General features: G+C 41.1%; 2 protein-coding genes across 8 annotated transcripts in view; one reads left to right on the top strand and one right to left on the bottom strand.

The window, feature by feature from the left end:
• LOC139630702 (inositol 1,4,5-trisphosphate-gated calcium channel ITPR1) overlaps window positions 1-5211 on the bottom strand; it is a 66404-nt gene extending 61193 nt beyond the window's left edge. For all 5 annotated transcript variants that reach the window (XM_071494367.1, XM_071494363.1, XM_071494364.1 and 2 more), the window contains exons 1-3: window positions 5065-5211; window positions 4077-4191; window positions 1238-1308 (exon numbers count right to left, since the gene is read on the bottom strand). In XM_071494367.1, the coding sequence (XP_071350468.1) occupies window positions 1238-1308; window positions 4077-4168 (163 nt within the window). In that variant the 5' untranslated portion in view covers window positions 4169-4191; window positions 5065-5211. The remainder of the gene's footprint in view (window positions 1-1237; window positions 1309-4076; window positions 4192-5064) is intronic.
• sumf1 (sulfatase modifying factor 1) lies at window positions 5073-11529 on the top strand. Of its 3 annotated transcripts, none has more exons than XM_071494379.1 (9): window positions 5073-5189; window positions 7108-7281; window positions 7445-7519; window positions 8457-8539; window positions 8774-8896; window positions 9012-9126; window positions 9854-9967; window positions 10049-10108; window positions 10940-11529. In XM_071494379.1, the coding sequence occupies exons 2-9, from the start codon at window positions 7108-7110 to the stop codon at window positions 11039-11041; spliced, it is 846 nt and encodes a 281-aa protein (XP_071350480.1). In that variant the 5' UTR covers window positions 5073-5189; the 3' UTR covers window positions 11042-11529. The 3 variants fall into 3 exon arrangements, with proteins under 3 accessions (XP_071350480.1, XP_071350478.1, XP_071350479.1); XM_071494377.1 differs by lacking the exon at window positions 5073-5189 and adding an exon at window positions 5623-6015; XM_071494378.1 differs by lacking the exon at window positions 5073-5189 and adding an exon at window positions 5881-6015 and having other exon boundaries at window positions 7052-7281.
• Window positions 11530-12126: the final 597 nt, after the last annotated feature.

Genomic DNA, 12126 nt, shown 5'->3' with positions numbered 1-12126 from the left:
GACTGAAAAACTTTAAAAATCAACTTGATGAACATTGCAAAAGCAAAAACCGATCTGATATGTCTGCAAAGCAACAGTGTTAGAATGTTAATTGAAATACATATCTGCAACTAATGATTATAAATCTGCCAATTATTTTCTAAATTCACCAATTAACCATCTGATCTACACAGTGTCAGAAAATGTAAATTGCAGTCTCCAAAAGCCGTTTCTTATGTCATCATACTACTTGTTTTGAAAACCCATGGATATTCAGTCTAAAATCATGGAAGACAGAGAAAAGGAGAAGCTGGAACTTGATAATGGTTGACATTTATGCATGAAAAATGACTTAAACATCTAATCAACAATCATAATGTGTGTTGGTTATTTTTCTGTTGATTGACTAATTGATTAATCAACTAATAATTTCAACTCTGGACCTTTTAAACAAGGTATAATTAGCTCATATAATCGAAAACTGTTACACTTGGAGGGACTCTTTGACTTAAAATGTAAAACAATGCATTTACAAGAGGATATTCCTCTTACATAACTTCTTAAGCTATCAAACATCATTTATCTACCAAATATCCAGTTATCTTGCATTCCAATTAAGCATTTATTCAGCAGCATCAAGAAAAAGCTTTTTCTATTTTGACAAGAACCTGTAACATGTTCTACATAAGCATTCAATACACCCATATACTGTACACAATGTCAGGCAAGGCCTCTCCCCAGAGATATAAACCTCTAGCCTGAGAACTGAGGGTCATGAGTTCTACTTCCTGTATGAGAGCTAATAATAGCGGGTTCACCCAAAGAGGCATCTCAAGGCTTTTGTTTGGAAAGCAGCTTTTCAAGTGTGTTGTTTCTACAAACCAACATCAGAGCTGATTCTCTCCATCTGCCTCTACCTCCACAGACGAGGTGTGCGAGCAAGCACACACTGCTATAAATACATGCATGGATGCAGAAGCACGTACGCGTGCACGCAGACACACACACACACACACACACACACACACACACACACACACACACACACACACACACACACACACACACACACACACACACACCATTAACGTTGTCAAAGGCAGCCCTGTTTGAAGTCCAGTGGGCAGAGATATTGTGGCTGTCACCAAAGAAACACAGCATAACACATTCAGCAGAGCCCACAGTATAAACAGACAGCAGTTAGAGTGATGATGTCAGGCCTCAGGAGGGCGAGCGGACTCCACTCTGAGTCTCTTACCTCTGAACTTCTTTGGAGGGTTGTTGAGGTCCCCTGCATCAGGCTGGACGACGCAGCGGTCATCCACCAAGCTGTGAATATAAACACATAATAACACTATTAACCACGCACATGTACTGTACAGTACACACAGTCATGGAAACCAGATAGTTTGTGTTTCTGTGTTAGAGATATTAGTGGTTTTTTTGTGAATGTTTTAGGTTTGTTTTTGTTTTGTTTTGTTTTGTTTGTTTTTTTTTTGGGGGGGGGGGGGGGGGGGGGGGCTTTATTTAAAATGATCGATAGAACAATCAATTATTCAATCAACCAAAAAATTAATCTGTAACCATTCTGATGATCAATTAATCATTTAGGTCATTTTTTTAAGCAAAAATGCCAAAAAGCTTCAGAAGTGAGACTATTTAGTGGTATCCATAGTTTTCAATGGCCATAAACTGAATATCTTTGAGGTTTGGAGTGTTGGTCGGACAAAATAAGACCTGTGATGGCTGTTTTCTGATGCTTTCTAGATCAAATGGCTAATTGGTTGATCAAGAAAACAATGAGATTATTCAATATGGAAAATAATCAAATAATTGTTAGTTGCAGCCCTAATCGCAGCCCAGTTTCTGTCTGAATTATGTTTTGATTATGTGATTAATCATTTAAAAAACTGAATGCAGCGGAAACTGAAAACATTTCAAAACTCAAATGCAAATAAAATTTTCAGTAAAATAAAACCAAAAAATAATTAATGACAGCAGTAACCTTCACTATAGAAGAGCAGGAAGGATAAGGTTTGCCATATTTGCTTAATAAAATACTTGAATGATCAACTGATTATCAAAAGGGTTGATTAATGTTTCGATAAACAAATGAATCAGCTAATCAGTCAAAATTTGATAATGATAATAAAGCATCGTAAACAGACTTATTGAGATGTATTAAGATTGTTATTTTGCTCCTGTGCCTGAGCTGTCGTATGCCACTGCATCGCTATATAATCCCTCTGTGTCTGTGTGTGATCTGGTGTGGGTGTGTGTTAAAGGAAACTTGTTAAAACACAGGCAAAACTACTGAAAACATAAAATTCTGCTTGTGTTTCCTGTTTTCATTGAGAGCTGTCATACAGTTGCAGCATGTTTTCTCTCCCACTCCACACAATAAAGAAATTATTCTGGATTAGATGAGCTGTGGGTAAACTGGAACTTCTAGTGACAAATTTAGCTTTTACTGACTTAGAATAACACTTGTCTGGACACCTGCCAAATCCCACATCCATTTCAGGCTTTTTCCCGGGGAATGTCTACAGTTGTCCAAACAGACCTGTCTACTCCTCCTCCCCAGACACCTCAAGGAACAAGGCTGCAGACTTTGTTAAAAAGTCAGGAAATATGCGATAAGTAGAAATTAGACAGCATATATGTGCGGTCATCTGCACATGTGGACGATGCACATAACTTGCTAATCCCTCTCTGAGTGGTCAGTGATTAACATCTGAACAAACAGGTCAAGTCCTGCTGCAGGCTCATAGTACAAAGCAGCATTTTTAATATTTTTTTTTTTTACCTTTAATTTGCTCACAGACCCCTCTCTTCAGAGACCAAACACAAGCTGGGGTTGCTGCTCAGCAGGAGAAGTTATAATGCTCGTAATAATTATAATGTTTTCTCTCTTCTCAGTCCAGTTTCTTCCTCCAAGTACAAAAGATTTGGAGAATGCTGCTGTGTTGGTGGTTTGTGCGTAGCTCAAAGCCAAAACTGTCATCACAGTTTTTTAAAATACATGTGCTTGCAAGTGTGTGCATGTGTGTGTGTGTGTGTGTGTGTGTGTGTGTGTGTGTGTGTGGGATGCACTGGAACTCGAGAAAGGCCACAATGTCTCTATAGTGACTCAGTCTTTGCTGTAGTTCATTCCATTTTTCATGAGCAGGGTGTGTGGAGGGGGAGGTCCTGGACACTGGGCTGATAGCTGATAGCATTACTGATATGAGACACCATTTCCAGCACCTCTTGATAGATTTCTGCTGGTTTCTACCAGCAAAATATCAATGCAAGCCTACTCTTATTGCCCCGTTAATATTCATAACGGAACAAAATGCTTTAAGTGTGAATAATTACTGCATTTGTGATCTGCCCATTCTGTTCTTAATCACTGTGCATCTTACTTCTAGAAAATCAGTAGCAGCTCTGTTACGCTCCAAACATGATGGAGATGGAAGACAACAACACAATATTGTTGCCACTGTGTGGGTGAATGAGTGCCTGTAAACAGAGTTTTACCATTAGTGTTGAGCTCTGTGCACAACACAACCTCAGCGTTTCTTCCTCTGACTCTGCCCTTCACACCCACTCCTGCCACACTCTCCCAAACACACACACACACACACACACTTTATCTTTAACTGTGCATTTGTCGCCCCTGCATTTCCTTTTCTCACAGCACTATCAGTGGCAGGGGTCAGTCGTGGTCAAAGCACCTCTTCAAAGGCCACCCACTGTTTTCACAGCTTTGTTCTGCGGGATGAATGGCAAAATTACATCCATTTATCTCTCCTTACCCACCTACTTAATCCCATTCTGTCACTAACAGTAGGACCTGATGGCTGTGATACATGCGAACAAATGTCCATCAGGCGCATATGTAACTAGGGTGGGATGGAAAAGCACTTTCTGATGGCACCAACATTTGTGTCTAACTAAATCTATCCATCTATCTAAAAGTCACCACTACTCGTGTAATTTCCTTCCAAACACTGCTCGGATTGCAGTGGAAGACAGAGATGTATGAAATGGGCTTACACACACACACACACACACACACACACACACACAATGTTCAGCCAGTAAGATGGACATACCCAAGGGTGCTGATGAAACCATTGGTGGATCCCTCTGCATACAGGGAGCAGATGTCCCCAATGTGTAGGAAGCTGGACATCTTATCCGACATGTTCGACACACACAAGGCAACACCTGCAAAAGTCAGGAGCAAAAAATGAGTAAAATCATATCAAAAGTCAGCCCCCAAAACTCTAAAAGAAGCCGAAACATCCTCAATCTAGGACAACGATCTCCAAATACATTCACTCAGCTTGCTGATATGTAACACGGTGTGCACTTGGAGATATGATAATTGCGGCACTCTAACTCATGTAGCTGCAGGGCTCCCAGTTAGGTGGCAGTGCAATGTGGAGAGAGACTTCCCTGAGAGGTCGCGACTACACCGATACCAGTCTGGCTGCATGGATTTGCGTAGCTGCAGGAAACGCCTCTGTTAGACGTGACTGCAGACTGTTAGTATTTGTATGTTGTGGTTTAGGCCTGAACAGTTAATGATTAGGAGATGCCGCCACCAGGAAGCCAACAGGTCATCGCCGCTGAGGCTGCAGATGTGTGGGCACTGCAGGTTCACTCCAGCCGGGCTGGGCCGTCCGCCTGCTGTGGAAGCGCCACATCTCACATTAAAACTTTATCTCACCTCTAAAACACACATGAAACGTGAGTCACCGCGTCTGGTGTCATTTGAAGAATCACAATGTTTCACAGCAGTCAACAGAGATAATTGTTGTTAGTCAAGAGTCTTGTTTTTTTTTTTGTTTTTTTGTTTTTTCTTTTTTCTTTCTTTTTGTTTTTGTTTTGTTTTTGTTTGACCACTCCGTGTAAACGGGGACATCACAGCACCGGTCATGAGCTGGGAGCATTTTTGTTAACCATTTAAGGAGAGCGAACTAAACTGTCGCCCTCCGCCGCCTGAAGAAGAAGAAGATGATGAAGGAGATGAAGAGGAGGAAGACAGAGACAGGAGGAGAGGAAGGTGAAGTGAACAAGTTGTGCGCTCAACTTTACCTCAGCTGTGGTAAACGCTCGGATGTTCAGCTTTCTGTGGAGCAGCTAAGACAACATGACTGTGGCTCCCCTCTCCTCTCCTCTCCTCTCCTCTCCTCTCCTGTGAGACCCAGCCGTCAGCGACTGTAATAATCCAGTTTTCTTTCTTTTTTTTTTGTGACAGCTCTATCACCTTTCCGCGGCTGTCGGGGCTCCGGGGCTGTGTTCACTGAGGCGGGCAGCACACTGGCTTGGCTGAGCTGCTTTGGCTGACTGCCACTTCTTCTTCTTCTCAAGCGCTCGCAGTGTTGATAGCTGGGAAATGATGTCCACCGCGGCCCCGTCCCGTACCGCCGAGGAAACATGAGCCGCTATCACTCCCACACTGCGGCGCCTTGATTTATGCGGCGCAAACACGAATTAAACTGTCACACGGCAGCGGGTCTGGCTGCAGTTTTGGTTGAACAATCACTTGAATGGGACAAGTTTTTTGAGACGGTGGTGTTGTGTGAATCAAAACAGCTTTATTTACAAGCCCTCTTTGTCATTTGCAACGATTTGTGTGGATTCATAGAAATACACAACAAATATTCACTTTGGGCAGGAAAGAGTTACACTTGTGACGTCGCAGCCAGCTGACTGACCATGTGACTTTGCGGAAGTAAGCGCGGCAGCGACTTGAGGAGCTCTTCCGTGGATGTATTGCACATCCATGAGGTTTTCCCGAGAGCAATGCCGCGGTGTTTTGCTTTGTTGATCCTCTTGGGATGTGTGAACAAGGTTCCGTGTCTTCAGAGTTCATGCGGGGCCGAGCAGGGGGCAGCGGGCTGCGGCTGTGGACGCCTGGAGAGAGCCGCTGTGCAGCAGGTGGAGGACAGGACAGCTTCAGTAGATTCAGCTGTCAAATACTCCAGAGGCGCCAATGAGAAGCCGCCTGAGGCTCAGGGAGGGGAGAAGAAAATGCAGAGCCAGGTGAGCTAGGGCTCCTGTTTTCCTCGTTGACAGGAGAGAAGGCAGCACAGGGCCACTGGGGATTGGATTTTTAGATTTGTACACTTTACCTGAAAGATAAATCCGACAGTCTCATAGTCTCTGAGAAGCAGGCAGTGTTGTGAGGCTCATGCAGCTGCGGTGTTGAACAAGTTTTTATACATACATTACCTCAGTGTAGACTGTCAGCAGGCTGCTCCTATAAGTGGCTTTGCTGCCCTAACAGCAACAGGACAGACCAATATCAAGCTTTACCCCACCGCTGCTATTTCACCAACCCCCTTATGACTTTGGTGCACAGTAATTTGGGCCTCCGTGGCATGTAACGACTATGAGCAAGAAGCAGGAAGTCCCCAACAGTTGTTTAAACCCACTTTCCTTTCAAAATGTTTCAGGGAAAGACCCAGTGGTCGATATAAGCAGCAGACTATTATCTTCGTTTCATTTCCTTGCTCACTATATTTTATAGATCAGCCTCCGCTTTTCCTCAGAAAGGAAGATGTGCTTTGTGAGGTTGTTATTTTTGCCACTGGTTAGTTCTGCAATCCCAGTGAAGACGTCTGACTGCTCAACTCGGAGCATGGAAGTTTTCCCCTTGTCCTGGAAAACCTCAGATAGTATTTCATGACAGCCCTGCACAACACAAAGGTAACTGAAGGTAGGTGACTTCAGGTGCCACAATGTAGGAAGGAAAAATACCTTCCTACATTGTGGCACCTGAAGTCACCTACCTTCAGTTACCATTCAAGTGCACCATTCAAGTAATACTTTCAAATATAACAACAGTTAGGAACAATTAGTTTGCTATGCTGAATCAGAAATATATTAATGGCCAACTGTCGTTCTGATATAATTATATTCACTCATAAAGTCTTTGTGTCACGTTTGATTTTTAAAAGTGTTTGTACCTTTAGCTGTTTAGCTGGTATTATATCCTAGTTGTATCATGCGCTTATTCAACATGCATTGCATTCCCAGCCTTTTAAGTAACTTCCTCATAATGCTTTTAATTCTGTAGCCTCCTTCTTCAAACTCAAGAGATTCACAGGACAGCTTGTCTGCTCTTGGATACAGATGGTGCTGATTTCTGGAGGAGAATTCCCGATGGGGACAGACAACCCAGGCATCCCTGCAGATGGAGAGGGCCCTCAGAGGCTGGTGCATGTGGACTCCTTCTACATGGACATCCAGGAAGTTACTAACAGGCAGTTCCAGAGCTTTGTCAGTGCCACGGGATATGTTACTGAGGTATGAGATCATTACTGTGTGTTAAAGATCTATTGTTGAATTCATAAAAAATCAGTTGAATCAATCAAACCAATCAAAAACCAATATGAGAGCAAATATTTGGCTCTTTAAAGGTTAATGGTTATCACCTTTGTTAATAATGTTTTTATGCTTGCACTTTTAGGCTGAGAAATTTGGAGACTCATTTGTATTTGAGGGAATTTTGAGTGAGACGGTCAAAAACCAAATCACCCAAGCAGTAAGTCTGATTATTTTATTCTTATTTTTATTATAACAGTCAACACACACACACACACACACACACACACACACACACACACACACACACACAACCATTTAATCACTTACTGATGGACAGTGACTCTTTGTGGTTGCCATGGCAATTTGGAGCGTTCCCAACATTCAACTGAATGAGAAAGTGGTCTCATTAATGAAGTAAATATTCCTAAATTAACAATTTCATGTGCTCACTGCCAACTGCAAATTGTGCCTTTATCAGTAAATGATATTCAGTTTTTCATCCTCAAGGAGCATATGACAAAAATTTCCCACAAGCCATGTGAGGAAATACTTTCAGAAAAGAAGAAGAAAGCTAGTGTTTTGCCTGTGTGCTTATTTGCTTCATTTTTTTATTTTTTTATTTTTTTATTTTTATCTTATTTGTCTGTGTCATATTGTTCATATGATATTATTTTACTTTTCCTCCAACCATGATTTATTTGAACATTTTTAGACTTTGCAAAACTTAAGAGATAAAGTCTCCAAAGACCAAAAAGAACAGTTTCTTCATGTTTTTTCTTTACCTAAGTATCAGCCTCAGGTTGCACATATTTTTGGCTTTAGATAGACATGAAGACATACACTAACGCTATTGAAGAGTTTTGAGAGTGTTCACAGATTGGTGGTACGAGGCCCGAGCTCAGCAGGCCTTCGGTAGACGAAAGCCAGACAGCAGGGAATTTACTGTTTCATCTCAGCTGTCATGTGCAGTCCGATCATGTGGCTGAGAAGATGCTGTGTGCCCATTAGTACAGCAATACCATTAGTACCATCAACACCGCGCTAAAGACAAGTTTTGATGAATAAGGAGGATAGGGAAGAGCAAAATCGAACAAGCATGTGAGAGAAGTATAATATCGCTGTGTAACCATTGTTTTGCACCACTTTGTAATTAGGTGGCTGCTGCCCCCTGGTGGCTTCCAGTCAAAGGGACCAACTGGAGGCACCCTGAGGGTCCAGACTCCATCATTACAGACCGGTACAAACACTGTGTAATTACTATACTTAAAGCTTCATAATGTCTTCAGGAATATACAGATTCATTACTTCATGTCAGTGCTGCATATCAATCCCAAAGCAAACCCGTACTTTTAGTTCTTTTATTTCATTTTGTTGCGTTTTGTTTTGGCAAAAGCAAACAATGAGAAGTCAAACAGGAGTTCAGTAATTAGTACAATTAAGTAATTAAGTAATTTCTTCTTGTTCTTTGTAGGCTGGATCATCCTGTTTTACATGTGTCATGGGCGGATGCTGTCGCCTACTGCTCCTGGGCTAATAAGAGACTTCCTACAGAGGCAGAATGGGAGTATGCCTGTAGGGGTGGCCTGAAAGACAGGTATGATATTATTCATGGTGTGGCTATAAAATATATTACAGTGCTTGTTCATGTGCTGTGGTTTTCATACAGTACACCTTGTGTCAATTTCCTGATGTACTTCTCCTGCTTGTAGACTTTACCCCTGGGGAAACAAATTGAACCCAAATGGACAACACTATGCCAACCTCTGGCAGGGGGATTTCCCCAGGTATAACTCTGGAGAGGATGGATACATCAAAACCTCCCCAGTAAGTCAAGAGAAGGAAGAGAAAGGCCACCGCCTGGGTGTGTTACAGACACGTCATATTTCAGGTTATGGAGAAGGAAGAGTGGCTGTGCTCATGAGCCTTTGTCACAAAACTGGAAGTAGATTTATAATTAAGTTGCTGCCTATAGAATCTACAGGGAAATGAAAGGTGCTGGAGATAAGAGCTCATTTCAGAAGTCGATAAAGTCACACCAGGAGCTCGCAGCATCTAGAGATCAAATGAATAACCATTAGATAATATTAATCCAATCTTATTCTCTACAGGGGGGGCATTAAAGCCTCAATTTCAGAAGTATCAATCATGATTGTATGCACTCAGATTCTTGAAGTGTAAGAGCAGCTGAAGGGAAATTGTCATTTTATCTGTCTTTCTGATCCCACTAGCTGAATATACAGGTACATTTACACTTCCAGTGGCATATAAGGCAATAGAAAAAACAATGGAGGAAAACAGATACTGCCTGTAAATCCAGATCGCCCACTAAATGTGTAAATCTGTATTTGTGAGTCAGTTCTTGGAAAGTTCCCATGAGTCACATGCTCCTTCTGGCACAATATGTACATACAGTACAGAAGTATGCCATTGATTATACTGTATATCTGCCATGCTTTCATAAAAAAACAATAGTGTTCTTATGGTTTGTCCTAATAAGAATGATCAATTAAAACCTGCATTAATGTGGTAATATTTTCTCCATATCCAACAGGTGATGTCCTTTCCCGCCAATGGCTTTGGTCTGTATGACATGGTGGGGAATGCATGGGAATGGACCTCAGACTGGTGGACTGTGCATCACACCACAGAAAAGCAACACAACCCAGTAAGAACACATTACCTCTAAGTCTTTAAGTTTTCCCAGTTTATTTCTGCTCTGACATCTCCTCATCCTTCTCTCTTTCAGAAAGGTCCTCCGTCAGGCACAGACAAGGTGAAGAAGGGAGGGTCATACATGTGCCACAAGGTAAAGAAGACGAGCGCTTAAGCACTTTTATGCTAATTATTTTTCTAATGATTTCATCAAAAGATCGAGTCTAGATTGTCAGAAGTGATATTAGAAACACTAATCTAGATGCTTAATGAGAACTTTTGGGGCTTGTTTTGTCACTGTTATAATGAGAGCAGTCAGCGAAAACAAAACGGCTCTTGCTAGTGGTGCAAACCTGTTACAGCAGGTAATGAAACTCTGACATTAGCATTTGTAAAGAAAGTGAGCGAGCTGTATTACTCTCCACCTGTTTGATTACAGATGGAAAATGCAGCCTCTGTGCTCTTCTGTCTTTTCCTGCTTGTACAGCCTGTGAGGCTAAATTAGTTTTCATGCTTGTGCATGCAGAGCCGCTTTTTTCTGGATGTAGTTTCAAGACACTTGAAATGTGTGAATATCTCATAATGTTCATGGAAAGTACAAGAGAATTCATACCAACACATATGGTGCATTTACTTTATCTGCAACACCATTTCAGCCGCCCACTGGGCATTCCAGTTTGTTTGCCACCAGCATTGGTTGCCATGGAAATGTAACTAATTGCATGCAAAATAAGTCTGAAGCACAAAGGTCTGTTTGTTTCATATAAAAAAAACCATGTGAGGGAGGAGAGGACAACAGTCAGACACACTTGGTGAAACAGGCTCAATATAGGATGAATAAAAAACAAAAGAAGACGTTAGAAATATTGTAACTGCCTCCGTAGTTTTAAAAAAAAAAACTTAAATACTGTAACAAACCAGTTTCCATGCTGCGAAAATTAATTAATTGACAGTTAATTTCCCTCTTCTCTTTCCTTTCCTCCAGTCTTATTGTTACAGATACCGATGTGCGGCCCGAAGCCAGAACACTCCAGACAGCTCAGCCTCTAATCTTGGTTTTCGCTGCGTCTCTCAGGAACAACAATGACCTGACCTGCTTGTCTTGTCTGGTCTCTAACACCAGTGTTGGAGGCAGAGTAAACCCATGAAAGCAGTATTGATAGTGAGGCCATCACATTGATGCGTATCTGTAGATGATTCAAAAGAAAAAAAAACACAGGGCCTCAAACAGTTTGCAGTCAAGAATGTCCTATACTACTGTAAATATAGCCAGAACTCCTAAATATTAACACTTTATTTTTTCAGACTTCATTAGAAATGAATTGAAAAGCTTATTTGTTTTACACCTCTGAGCAGAGGTGGAAAGAGAGACCTGAGTAACTCCAGTCATGTTTCTGCTTAGATGAAAGAATTTCTCAGGAACAAAGATCAGTGTGGTCTTGTAACTGTGAAAAGAAATCTGATTAAAAGTCAGATCTTAATTTACTAATGTACAGTATAATGACACAGAGATTGTTGTAAAAATATTTTTGTATACATTTTTTGCAAACAGTAATAAATCTATGACAAATTGAATCCTGAATGAAACCCTGTGTGTGTGTGTGTGTGTGTCTGTGTGTGTGTGTGTGTGTGTGTGTGTGTGTGTGTGTTCAAATTGGGGAATTTTATTTTTATTTTTATTCTTTCAGCATTTTTGTTTACCTGCTTATATCCCTTAGTTTTATTCTGTGTATTGTCTGCCTGAGAATGACTCAATTATCTAAATCTTTGCCTAATAAATAAAGAAATTGACGCCTTGCACACTTTTATACTGCACATCAAGTTTACCTACAGGTACAAATAAAGTAAACCTGAACCCCAAAAAAAAGACTTCTTTGGGTTTCATTGATTTCATTGTGTATAAAAGACTTTTGGTTTGCTATGGTTAATTGATTCTATATCTTCCAGTGGTACTTTACTGTAACATTATTAACCCATTAATCATTATTAGCCCCCATTCCATATTTAAGAGGTTTACATTGTAGTTGTAGTGTATAGCATCCACCAGAGGGCAGTAAATGCTCAAATATCTATCTAGCTATCTACCTATCTATCGAGTCTGTCTGTCTGCCTGAAGAATGTACCAATGTCGAGAATTAAGCTGACATAGTATAAGCTCTGTTTGAAAAGCTG

This window comes from Trachinotus anak, unplaced genomic scaffold, assembly GCF_046630095.1.
Source record: "Trachinotus anak isolate AG129_WGS33_773 ecotype Australia unplaced genomic scaffold, CSIRO_AGI_Tana_v1 ptg000013l, whole genome shotgun sequence".
NCBI lineage: Eukaryota > Metazoa > Chordata > Actinopteri > Carangiformes > Carangidae > Trachinotus > Trachinotus anak.
This window is presented reverse-complemented; position numbering and strand designations above follow the sequence as displayed.